Source organism: Lissotriton helveticus, chromosome 9 (assembly GCF_964261635.1).
Source record: "Lissotriton helveticus chromosome 9, aLisHel1.1, whole genome shotgun sequence".
NCBI lineage: Eukaryota > Metazoa > Chordata > Amphibia > Caudata > Salamandridae > Lissotriton > Lissotriton helveticus.
The window spans coordinates 788,228,328-788,240,652 of NC_136070.1; the positions used below are offsets into that span (position 1 = coordinate 788,228,328).

A 12,325-nucleotide genomic window follows, 5' to 3' on the forward strand; every position below is an offset into this window, starting at 1 on the left:
CCAAAAACTTTTAGCTGGAGTGCTGCACTCGACCATCTTTTTATTACAGGAAGATCCAGTGGAGTAATGGACCACTGAGCGTCCTCCTCGGCATTAAAATTTATATCATGAAAATCTAGGGGTTCAAATGTGCAATTAAAATCGCCAGCTATCATTACATTTTGGTCACCTCTGTGTTCTAATAAAAAAGTATCTAAAAATGCTACCGTAAGATAGGCTTTCCCACCTTGCAAACCCCTTGAATAGACATTAATGAGTAGCAGGTATGGAACATTTGCCTGTTGTAGCATAATTATGAGGATGTCCCTACAATTAATGTAAATCTCCTCCATCTTGAGCTGATCACGTTGTCTAACCCAAGTAGTCAATCCCCCTTGTGGTCTACCACGCTGCCCCTGTTTCGCAGCTTTGGAAAAGTTTAGATAACCTTGACGTAATATTTGGTCCACGGCCCAAGTCTCTTGAAAAAACAGGATATCGAGCTCCTCAATGAATACAGACCAATCAACAGAGGCTATTTTTTGTGAAAGCCCCGCGATATTCCATGAAGCAAATTTGGGTCCTACTGTGTCACTGTAATTATCACTGTAACCTAGCTGATGGCAAAAGCCACACCTCGCCACAGGAGAATTAACCCTTTCATTTGGGTGATTAACTACGGGTGTTAGGCCACAATCCCTTCCCATACCACTCCTATGTGTACCCGGAGTCTTTTCGAAATTCGGCCCATTTGGTGTGGATAGAGGTGAACTTCCTTTATTAGTGGGGCCTAAAACCCAGTCACCCGTTCCCAACTCAGCCATTGGACGAAAGGTCTTATTAGAGACCAATGGACAACTTAGTCAGTCAATGTCCTCCAGGTTAGAGAAAAGCTCAAATCTATTGTCGGTTGGTACTTCATAATCATAACAACCTTGAACATAGACTACGTCCCTGGGACCAACCCTTCCAGTTACTTGAAAAGAGGTATTTCGATAAAAAAAACTAATGGCAGAATGCTAACATTATCCCAACTCAAGTGCCTAGCCCCCGCTCTGTTTAAAATAGTTTTAACCATCAGTGGGGACCCAAAATTCAGCACCACACAATCGCCTCTAGAAGACTTCGGTGATTTCCCTACCCGTGGAATTCTGCGTATCATTTTAAATTCTTGGAATAAGCGGTTACCCAGCCCAGTTCTGGTATTCAGCAAGTGGAGAGCCTTGTTGCTAAGGGATGACTAGTGTTCCTCGTTTCCAGAAGAAAGGACTGGCACAATGGAAAGTATGATGGTGTATGGTGTGGCTTCGGGCGGTAAGTTCAGGGAGTCACTGGGGATCTCCAAGCCACCCTGTGACGTCCCTAGATCTTGGCGCCCAACATGTTCCCACCTAGGGCCGGCCTTAACTGTAGTGATAGTTGAGCTACGGTAATTTACAATAGGAACCGGCGCTGCAGTATTTGCGCGACGACCAACCTCAGTGGTGGGCGGTTTTGTTGTATGTGCCGTTGCCAAACTATGCTCAGTTATGCCACCAGGATTTCCATTACTCAATGTGGGCTTTGGGGAAAAAAGATCTTGCTCTATTTTGGTCAGTCTTGAATCAATGTTTAGTGAGTAGGGATCAAGCATAACTGAAAATTTCTCTTTGAGTTTGGCTATAATACGGTCTTCAAATTCACTAGACACCTGTCGAACATTGGCCAGATTCCTACCACCTGATAGCCTTGAGATACCTGGGGCTGGAGCGGCGTGGGGGCCACCCTTATTACCCCGAGCAGTCCCTCTTGTTTTTGCCACTTTACTGGCGTGGTGCGTGGTTTGGGGCAGTGCACACGCTTTCCTTTTTTTGTTTGTATTTGTGCCCTCCCCATCCTTGGTCTGCACAGATCTTTGTTTGCGTGTAAGGATCTTGGCAGGGGGAGAGGGGGCAGGAGATGGAATACTGACTAAATTGGATGTATCATTTGGTTGGGGTGCTGGGGACAAAGAAACCACTGGCGGCATACAGTCAGTTGCTAAATCTGGAATTAGCAAGGGACCGGGTAAAAGAGCTTCAGAGGAGGTTCCACGGGGTCTAGGGAGAGTCTCCTTTGGATGAGCTTGATTTCATGTATTAGAACAGACTCAGCCCGCATAAAAAATGCATCCAAAGTACCTACAACCCCTGGGCTGCCTGCCCCCTTACGATTACCCTTGCTCATGACATCTTAGTAAAAAGTAAAACACAAAAAAGAATAAAGATGTATATAACATTACAAATAATAAACAAAGTCAAAAACAACTGACCAAGTCCTGAATAGTTTGAGATATCCGATGAAAGAGGGGTGGCCCAGCCCTGCCTCCTCCTGGCTCTGACGGGCGCGGACGGGCCCGCCCTTGGCCCGGGCACACCCGCGCACGTCCCGCGCTGCGGGAGCCCTTGAGAGTTTTTAAGTGCCTCCATGCACTTTCTCTGTGATGTGGTGGCTGGCGCCACAGGGAGGACGCTGGGAGTTGTGGTCTCCGGCACCCGTTGATGCTCACTGGTAGCGGGAGCTAGGTGGTGGCAGGAGCGGCGATGCAGTCACCTTGGACTGTTTCCAGCAGGGTAAGACCGGTGCAGCAATAGTTCAGAGGGACCCGCGCTGCGGGAGCCCTTGAGCGTTTTTAAGCGCCTCCTGGTGCTTTCTGAGTGACACGGTGGCTGGTGCCACAGGGAGGACGCTGGGAGTTGTGGTCTCCGGCACCCGTTGATGCTCACTGGTAGCGGGAGCTAGGTGGTGGTGGGAGCGGCGTGTAGTCACCTCGGACTGTTTCCAGCAGGGTAAGACCGGTGCAGCAATGGTTCAGAGGGACCCACGCTGCGGGAGCCCTTGAGCGTTTTTAAGCGCCTCCTGGCTCTTTCTCTGTGACGCCGTGGCTGGCGCCACGGGGAGGACGCTGGGAGTTTTGGTCATTGATGCTCACTGGTAGCGGGAGCTAGGTGGTGGCAGGAGCAGCGCTGCAGTCCCCTCGGACTGTTTCCAGCAGGGTAAGACCAGTGCAGTAATGGTTCAGATGTGTAGTAGCATTAGCACCGTCTTTGGGGTAGTCTCAAAACCTCGTCAGACTCAAATAAACCCTATCTAAACTTTTTTGTAAGGTGTTCAAGGGATCTGTGAATAAATATAATTCTGGGTGCGAGATTAGTGTGTAGATTTTAGATTTGTAAAATGAGTTAAATGTACTATGACATCTAATTTCTAACTCGAGGGCGGCTATCTAGTCAAATTACTTGTTGTCACTGGGAGAGATTTATAAATTAAAATGCATTCCCATAAAATAAAGAGGCGTGATGGCCCTTTTTAGTGATGGAGGCTAATACCTGAAATAGATGAGGTTGAATATTCTTGTAAGGGAATTTGCAGATGGCTAATTTCAATGTGAAGAAAACATAAATGTGCATATTCCTTAGATTGTGTTTACATTGAAGTAGAGAAGATGACAGCAGTAGTTTATCTTCAAAGAGGTCCCCAACTGCACTGAGATTTGTTTGTGTACATAATTCTCACATTAAGGGTTTTCTTTCTCTTTTGACGTGATGTTTAAGCCATAGTGGTGCCACATGGAATTTTTCAAGTTTAAATTTGTTTGGTGTTATCTTTTTTCAAAGCTATACTTTGTGGATTTGGCGCTTTATAAACTGTAAAGAAATCAATAAAAATAAAACAGGCAAGCCGCATTTAGGGCCAGATGTATGAAGCTCAAATGGGTTCGCAAACGCCGTTTGCGAACTCATTTGAGCAAAATGGTATGTATGTTGCAAATTTCAGTGCAAAATAAGGAATCACAAATTTGCGATTCCTTATTTTGCAATTGCATTTAAGGAATCGCAAAATGTGCGATTACTCAAATGCAATGTATGATGCAAAAAAAAATTGCTAATTGTCCCTAAGGAATCGCAAATTACCACCAACTTCAAGTTGGTGGTAATTTGCGAATTTCTTGAAAAAAGCCAATTTTTGCATTTTTCAAAGTGCCGTGTGATGCACATACATGCCCTTAGGGCATGTATGTGCACCACATGTGCACCCATGCTTATTTCAGGGGTGCAACAGGGTGTCCTTTGGACACCCCTGAACCCTTGAAATTATTCTCAATTTGCGATTAGCAAATTGCAAATCGCAAATTGAGAATAATTTCACATTCATTCATATGGGCCTCCTGGCCCATAGAAATGAATGGGAAATGTTTCCTTAATTGCGATTAGCAATTTGCTAATCGCAATTAAGGAATTTTAAGAAATCGCTAAAAAATTGCGAATTTCTACATACATACCATTTTGCAATTCTCTAATAGCGATTCCTTAAAAATCGCTATTTGAGAATCGCAAAAGTGTATCTTGATACATCTGGCCCTTAATCCAGTGTCCTTGATAGTGTAGTTTTCTTTCGAATTCGCATTTTTCGAAAGTGTTGTTGTCTTTCTGCGGTGGAAGAGCAAAGTTAATGGCGATTCACAATTTTAAAACAAGCTTAACTTCTAATTTTAGGAAATAAAACATGCCATGACAGATACAGATGGATTATAATATTAGTAAAATAAAAACACAGGAGGCTTGGCAATAGTTGTATTCATTACATAACTCGTTAGGAGTGATTGTACCTAAGGCAATGACTTCGCCGTATTTATGCAGGTAGTTATGTGAACAAAGGAAAATACCCTGGCAGCAGTGTGCATTATAATTCGAATACCATTGCCATGTGAAATGCCACTGTGGTCGTACATAGTTCACAGATTGTACCTTGAAACTACTATGCCGTATCCAAGCCTGAACAGACTGGTTTATTTGAAAGGATGCAGTGGGGAAGGAGGGCCAGGTAGCAGATGTGTTTGTTGGGTGCCTGCAGTAATTACGAAACAGATGTGGGAGTGAAGCCCCTAAAAGCACTTAGTAAAGCAGGACCTAATTTAAGAATACATTCTTACTGCATGTTAATGGTACAAGATATGTGTCTTAATGGTCGTTTTATTTTTCTGCTTTAGGAAACTCTGTCAGACGTCATCGACAGCTCTCCTTTGGGCGTCCATCTTCCTTTTGTGGGATACTCCTACACTGGGGTCAGGTACGTTGAAAACAGTACTTTACGCACGTGTTGTGGCAATCCAGTCACCTGGTTTCTAGTATTTTTTCGCCCGATATCCCGAAACTTACTAACAATTTTCAAGAAGTGGGCCAGATCCTAGTTCTACAGAAACTTGCTTAGCTTCTTTCTAACATGTCTTTTTGTTGGAATAGTATCTTTTTTTTAGTTTCAAGTAGAAGTTTATTGAGATGAACAATATTGTTATTACAGAAAGCAAAATGAAATACAGCATCAGCAACATGGAAAATAAACTAGGATATCATCATAAGTATCATAATGGAAAGTAGGTAAGAGGGGGGAAAGAAAAAGGGAAATAAAACAGAGATGAGGCTAGAAATTTAAAGAGTACAATCAATGAGGCTATATAACATGGGAAGCAATGCATAAATATGCGGATAATTAGATATTAGAGAGAAAGAAGGAACAAAAGGTTATTCAAGGGGGTTTCGAGACTTCTTGCTGAATTGGGGGTAAATGAAAGGATCGTTTGGCACAAACATCCAGGTAAAGGGTAATGGGGAGCCATAGCGCATGTCTTTTCGGGGCTAGGGTGATGGGATAAACAAACAGTATCCAGTCTGTGATTAAAACATACATTGAACCACCAGGCTTTAAAAGTAATACCCTTGGAGTCTTTCCAATTAACAGTGATTTGTTGAAACGCAACGGCTAATAACAAGTCAATAATATGAACATTTGCTTCAACATCAATCCAGGAGGAGGAAAGTGAGCCAAGGAAAATGTCAGTGATAGAAAAGGGGGTAGAGGTCTGGAAGATAGAATTGATTTGATTCCAGACTTTAGTCCAGAATGCGTGCGTGAGAGGACATATGAAAAGCATATGAAAAAGTGTGGCGTTAGGGGCGGAGCAAGACCAGCAGAGATCCGGAGTCAAAGGGAATCGTTTGTGAAGGAGAGATGGCGTATAAAGAAGTCGATTGTAAAGAAAAAAAAGTGTTTGTGTAAGAGAGGCAGCCCTGGAGGACTTACGAAGCTTAGTCCAAATTTTATCCCATAAGGACGTGGGCCAAGATACAGCGAGATCAGATTCCCACTGCTCTTCAACTGTAGTTTTAGGCCTAGGTGATGGAGGGTTATGAAAGGAATGATATATAGAGGACGCTGATGAGTTGGAGCGCAATTGGGTGTGCAGAGAAGAAATGGGAGTAGTAGAAATCGCAGGTGAGTTAGAATGAGAAAGGGAATCATATGCAGACATAACTGCAATCTTAAGTAGGATGTATTTGTGGACAAAGGAGGAAGGGAGAGAGAAGAGTCGACTGAGAACTGGAAAAGGTGTGAAGACAGATCCAGTGAAAAGTTGGGAGACCCAGATTAAACCTCGCTGCCTCCAAGTTTTCCAGTAAAAGGGTTTCAACTTAATAAGAATGCTATTATTGTACCAAATCGTGGTGGCGAGAAGTTCTGTAATGGAGGAGGGAGGAACAGGAGCAGAGGCTAAAAGTAATTTCGCAGTATATTTGTGAATTGGAGTGGACAGAAATTGGGGTTTGCGGGAAAAGGAGAGATACTCAGCAAAGGAAAAGGGAGAAAGAGAAAGGCGTTCGAGTTCAGCCCAAAGAGGAAGAGGGTCGACAGGATCTTTAAGCCAGATGGCAGCCTGTTTCAGGAGAAAGGCTTTATGATAAGCGGGAAAATTTGGGAAATTAACTCCGCCTTCTGATTTGGGGAGGCGAAGGCGCGATAGAGACATGCGCGGCTTCTTTCTAGACCAAAGAAATGAGGATAAGGTGGAATTGATTTTAGCAAAAAATTTGGCAGGGATGGAAACCGGTATATTGGAAATGGTGTAAAGGACGATAGGGGATAACATCATCTTAATGGTGTCGAGACGGCCCCACCAGGAAAGATATAGGGGGTGCCATCTAGAGGTGAGGTCAGAGAGCTTCTGAGTGCATTTAGTAAGGCATAACGAGATAGTATCTGAAACAGTAGGAGTAATATGTAAGCCGAGGTATTTTATTTGGAAGAGAAGTTGGCAATCAATTCTCTTAAGAACAATACCAATCTGATTATCAAGTCAGCGGATAAGGGAGGGGGGATAGTTCTTCAGGACATTGAAAACTATAAGAATGAGCTTTTGCGCCAGGTATCTAATACTGACCACTACTGTAGATTACCTTGTAATCCCACTAAGGATATTCAGAAACTTATTAAAGTCATTACTATGGAAGGTCTTGAGACTGGTATCTTAAGCAAACATGAATACAATTTCCTGAACACTGTCAACCCAAGAACCCCTGTTCTTTACACACTACCTAAAATTCATAAAAGGTTGGACAATCCTCCGGGTCGACCAATACTGTCCGGTTGTGGTTCAGTTTTAGAACCTTTGGGCCACTATGTTAATTTCTTTTTGAAGGACTTTGTGCCAACAACTGCGTGCTATATTAGAGATAGCATGCATATGATTAATTTGATTGAAAATCATTCTTTTGACCCCGAACATGAGACTCTATGTACACTAGACGTAGAGTCTCTATATACTAACATCCCTCAGAGAGACTCATTGCTTGTAATGGAAAGCATACTAAACACAAGGACACGCCCCCACAGGGTACCTACCCTGTTCATAATACAATTACTGGAGATCTGCCTCACGCAGAATTTTTTTCTCTATGATTCGGATTACTACCAGCAGGTGCGTGGTTGCTCCATGGGCGCCATTTTTGCGCCTACTCTGGCGATTCTATACATGGACTGGCTGGAAACACATACCATACTGTCTGGTAGTAACCCATTTCATCAGGGTATACACGTCTGGAAGCGCTACATAGACGACATCTTTTTAATTTGGGATGGCGCTATTGAAGATTTACCAGGCTTCACACACTGGCTTAGTAACAATTGTAATGGCCTTACATTTACTTTATCTTACAACAAAGACAGTATCCCCTTTCTAGACCTGACTATTCAACATCATGAGGGCCTTCTATACACATCCCTATTTCGCAAAGCTACTGAGAGGAATACCCTCCTGAGCTACAATAGTTGTCATCCTAGGGCACTTAGGGATAGTCTCCCCTATTCACAATTCCTTAGGCTGAGAAGGAATTGTTTTAAGAGAGAGGACTACTTTACTGAGGCGGATACACTATCTGAGAAGCTCAGGTTTAGAGGCTACCCTAAGCGTCTGATAAAAAACGCTATGAAAAGAGCTTGGTACTGTCCCCGCGACGCTCTACTTGAGCCTAAACAAAATGAGAGTCAGAATAAAGTGGTGTGTGTAACCACCTTTTCTTCCATATCCAACCGGGTGAAACAGTGCATAAGAAAGAACTGGCACATTTTGAATTCAGGCCCCCTCAACTGGGACACCCCGCTCTTTGCTTTTAAGAAAAGTAAAAATCTTAAAGATCAATTGGTCAGGGCAGTATTGCCACCCTCAATTGGTAGGAATATCACACTACATGACCATTGGTCACTACCACCCGTGCTGGGCCATTTCAAATGTGGCTCCTGTGTGGTTTGTGACCTTACAATTGAGAGTAAAGAATTTGTATACAAAAATGTAAAGAATGAACTGCATACTTTGACAAATTGTAATAGCTCTAATCTCATTTATGCAATTCTATGTCCATGCAATTTGATATATGTCGGCCAGACAAAACAAAAAATTAAACTACGGATATCACAGCATCGCAGTCGCATCAGGTGCAAAACCAAATGCACCCCTGGTTGAACTTTTTGAAAGCAAAGGACATACTGAAAATGAGATTCGCTGGATGGTCATCACACAAATCAGAATACCACCAAGAGGGGGCGACCTAACGCGTATGCTGAACAGAGAAGAATTAAAGTGGATACTGACGACAGACAGCCTGAATTCGGGCTTGAACCTTCAAGAGGAATGGACTGCTTTAATTAAGACTGGTCATACATATTTACAAGACTCTGGAAAGAGTGCCGCGCACTTTATTGTCCCAAAAACATTTTTTGAAAACTGTGAATTCTGAAATGTCACTTTGCATGGATATCACCTTATACCTCACCTAAGATGGCTCCTGCAACAGGCACCCCTCGTTTATTTTTATGCCTGTTTCCTCACGTGCACTGGCCAATCACAACACACCCGCCCCTTCTTCACTTCCTGGTCTGAGCACAACAGCACGCCAGGGAATACCTCCATGATCGCCGATTCGGGTGAGTTATACAGCCTTGCTTAGCTCCTGACTTCATCAGACATTCCGTGTTTTACATCCTGAAACCTTTCCCTGGTTCCCATAGGCTCACCCTGGCGTCGTCCGGTTGCGACTCTGTAACACGGATCCCGGCGGCCTTTAATTCGGTAAGACTAGCCGTATTTTACTTTTAACTTAATTGCAGGTATAACGATGCCCGACCTCTAACACCCAGACTATCTTTTTATAGAGGCTTGCTGGACCGGGCCATACTGAGCATCGACTTGCCCTTGTTCAATCACGCACTGCCTCGGTAAGCATGGCATACCCCGTGATTCCATCCCTCTTTAGCGGGCTGTCACCAATCTTTCCAAATAGGCACTCCCGCTGCAAAGCACCGTGTCCACTTCGCCCAATGTGCCTGCTCACTGCGCTCTGCATGTTAGTAATCTCGCTAAGAGGCACCGGTTTACGTTAGGATGACAGACGGAACTATATTCTTAAGTTCATGGCTACCACCACTTTCTCACCCACAGAAACGGCGTAATAACTTCACTCAGCAAAAAAGGAGAATGTTGTTACACCCTGCACAAAGAGTCACTCCATTGTAATTTTTAATTGTTATTGTCCTGTTCTAAAAAATGTTATTTCTTATCTTTCCCTATTTTTCCTTTAGGCAATTTGAGGTTTAGTGTAATAAGGCAATTATTTATTTTGTCCTGATGATGGTTCCAATTATCCTTTAGGGGAACCGAAACGCCGTCGACTTGCTCATGCACCTTATACAAACATATTTGGTTGTTTAATCTGATGTAATGGTGCTATTTGATATTTTCTGTACAATGAATGTGTAAACAGAAAAACGTTGGTTTGCCTTTTAAACCTTTCCTATCTTTTCTCCAACTGTACTCACCCCGTAAGTGTTGGGCACAGGCTTGTGTACCTCACAGGGGCATTGTGGAAGGTATCCTTGTTTTATTCTGGATATTCGTTTATTAAGTAAACTGGAATGACCTCTGTCCGGCTGGACATGTCACTCTAAAATATAGATTGGATTTGCGTCTATGTTTATTGATACTGTACTTTATCCTTGCATGGGACCATTGTTGTTTTAGAAAATTGCTCCCCGAGGTCCCTAGCTGACTGATTTGGGGTCCCTTGTTGTTACAAAGAGGTATTTTATATGGGATGGACTCCATTTGAAAGTAGATGCAGCAAAATCAGGTTTAAAGGTGAATTTGGTGAGAGGTAGGATTTCGCATTTATCGTTGTTTAGTTTATATCCAGAAAGATGGGAATAAGTATGAACTTCGGCAAGGAAAGCTGGGGATTCAAAATAAAAAGTAAGATATCATCTGCGTAGGCAGCTAACTTAATTTGCGAATGAGCAAGGGGGAAGCCATGAATGTCCGGGTTTTGGCGTAACTTGGATAAGAAAGGTTCTAGGGCAAGATTGAAGAGAAAAGGGGAGAGAGGACAACCTTGTCGAACGCCTCTACCAAGGCCAAAAAATGAGGAAATGAGACCATTGGCACAAACCGCTGCCCTAGGATTTGCATAAAGAAAGGAGATGAGGGAAATAAAATTAGGGCCAAACCCAAACCATTTTAATGCGGAGAAGAGGAATGACCATTCTACCCTGTCGAATGCCTTCTCGGCATCTAAGGCGATTGCGGTGAGGGAACCATTAAAGCGTGACGATTTGGATAAAACATTAAAGAGGAGTCTGGTGTTATCGGAGATGAAGCGGCCCTTAACAAATCCAGATTGTTCAGGGCCAAGGAGATCTGGGAGAAAAGGATCTAATCTGTTGGCTAAAGATTTAGCATATATTTTATAGTCAATGTTGACAAGTGAGATCGGTCTGTAATTTTTGCAGTGTTGGGGATCTTTGCCTTCCTTTGGGATAACGCAAATGTAAGCATCTGAGAAAGTGCCCAAGGAAGCACCATTGGTCTTGAAGGAATCAAGAAGACGAAAGAGTTTGGGCAATAAAAGAGTGGTGAAGTGTTGATAAAATTCGACGGTAAAGCCATCTGGACCGGGGGCCTTGTCTTTCTTAAGTGAGTGAAGTGCAGTATGTAGTTCGCGAATGGTAAGGGGGGTTTCAAGGGAGGCTAAGTCAACAGGAAAGTTGGGAGGAGGATGTATGCTGAAAAAGAAAGTGGAAATAGAGTGATCAGAGGGTTGAGTGCCAGAAGAGTAAAGTGTAGAATAGAAGCGAGAAAATACCTCCAGGATATCAGCATCTTTATGTTGCAACATTGAATTAACATCAAAACAGACTCAATATTCGATTTGTTTTGTTTGACTTTCAAATAATTAGCAAGTACTTTCCCCGCCTTATTTTTCCCACCATAAAATTTCGAGCTGGATTTCAAGAGGTACAGTGAAGCATCATCAGTAGACTGTTTGTTGTAATTCATTTTCGCATTAACAAGAGCTGTCAAACTTTCCTGGGTGTGAGAGGTATAAAAGGAATGTTCTAGAGTTTTGATCTGAGATAAAAGATCATTGAGACGCTTACGAGCCAGTTTACGTTTTGCCGCAACATGTCTGAGGATAAAGTCTCTAGCTGCAGCTTTGTAGGCGTCCCATACAGTTTGGGTGGGTAAGGAGGGAGTGTCATTAATAACAAAAAAATCGGTAGTAAACTCAATAAAGGAGGCGGTAAATTTGGGATCGAGGAGGAGGGCGTTATTGAATCTCCATCTTTTGGGACCAATGGATTTAGGTAAAAAATCAATGTTGATTAGAACTGGGGCGTGATCAGAGAATACAATGGGGCCAATTTCAGCTTGGGTGAGGGATTGGGAGAGATGATGGGAGAGAAAGATATAATCAATGCGGGATTGAGAATGATGGACCGGGGAATAGAACGTAAATTCTTTATCGGTTGGGTTACATAGACGCCAGGCATCAATTAAATTATGTTGAGAGATGGCGTGTGTAAAAAGCTTGTGGGATTTATTAGGAACAAAAAGAGATTTGGAGTGTCTATCCAAAAAGGGGTCCAATGGTAAATTGCAGTCACCTGCTAAAATGAAGTTATCATCAATACATTCAGTGATACGAGAGGCAAACGCATTCCAGAA

The 12,325-nt window shown here is 43.0% G+C and overlaps 1 protein-coding gene across 3 annotated transcripts in view; it reads left to right on the forward strand.

The window, feature by feature from the left end:
- DMPK (DM1 protein kinase) overlaps positions 1-12,325 on the forward strand; it is a 1,011,012-nt gene that overhangs the window by 792,184 nt on the left and 206,503 nt on the right. For all 3 annotated transcript variants that reach the window (XM_078660914.1, XM_078660912.1, XM_078660913.1), the window contains exon 9: positions 4,988-5,067. In XM_078660914.1, the coding sequence (XP_078517040.1) occupies positions 4,988-5,067 (80 nt within the window). The remainder of the gene's footprint in view (positions 1-4,987; positions 5,068-12,325) is intronic.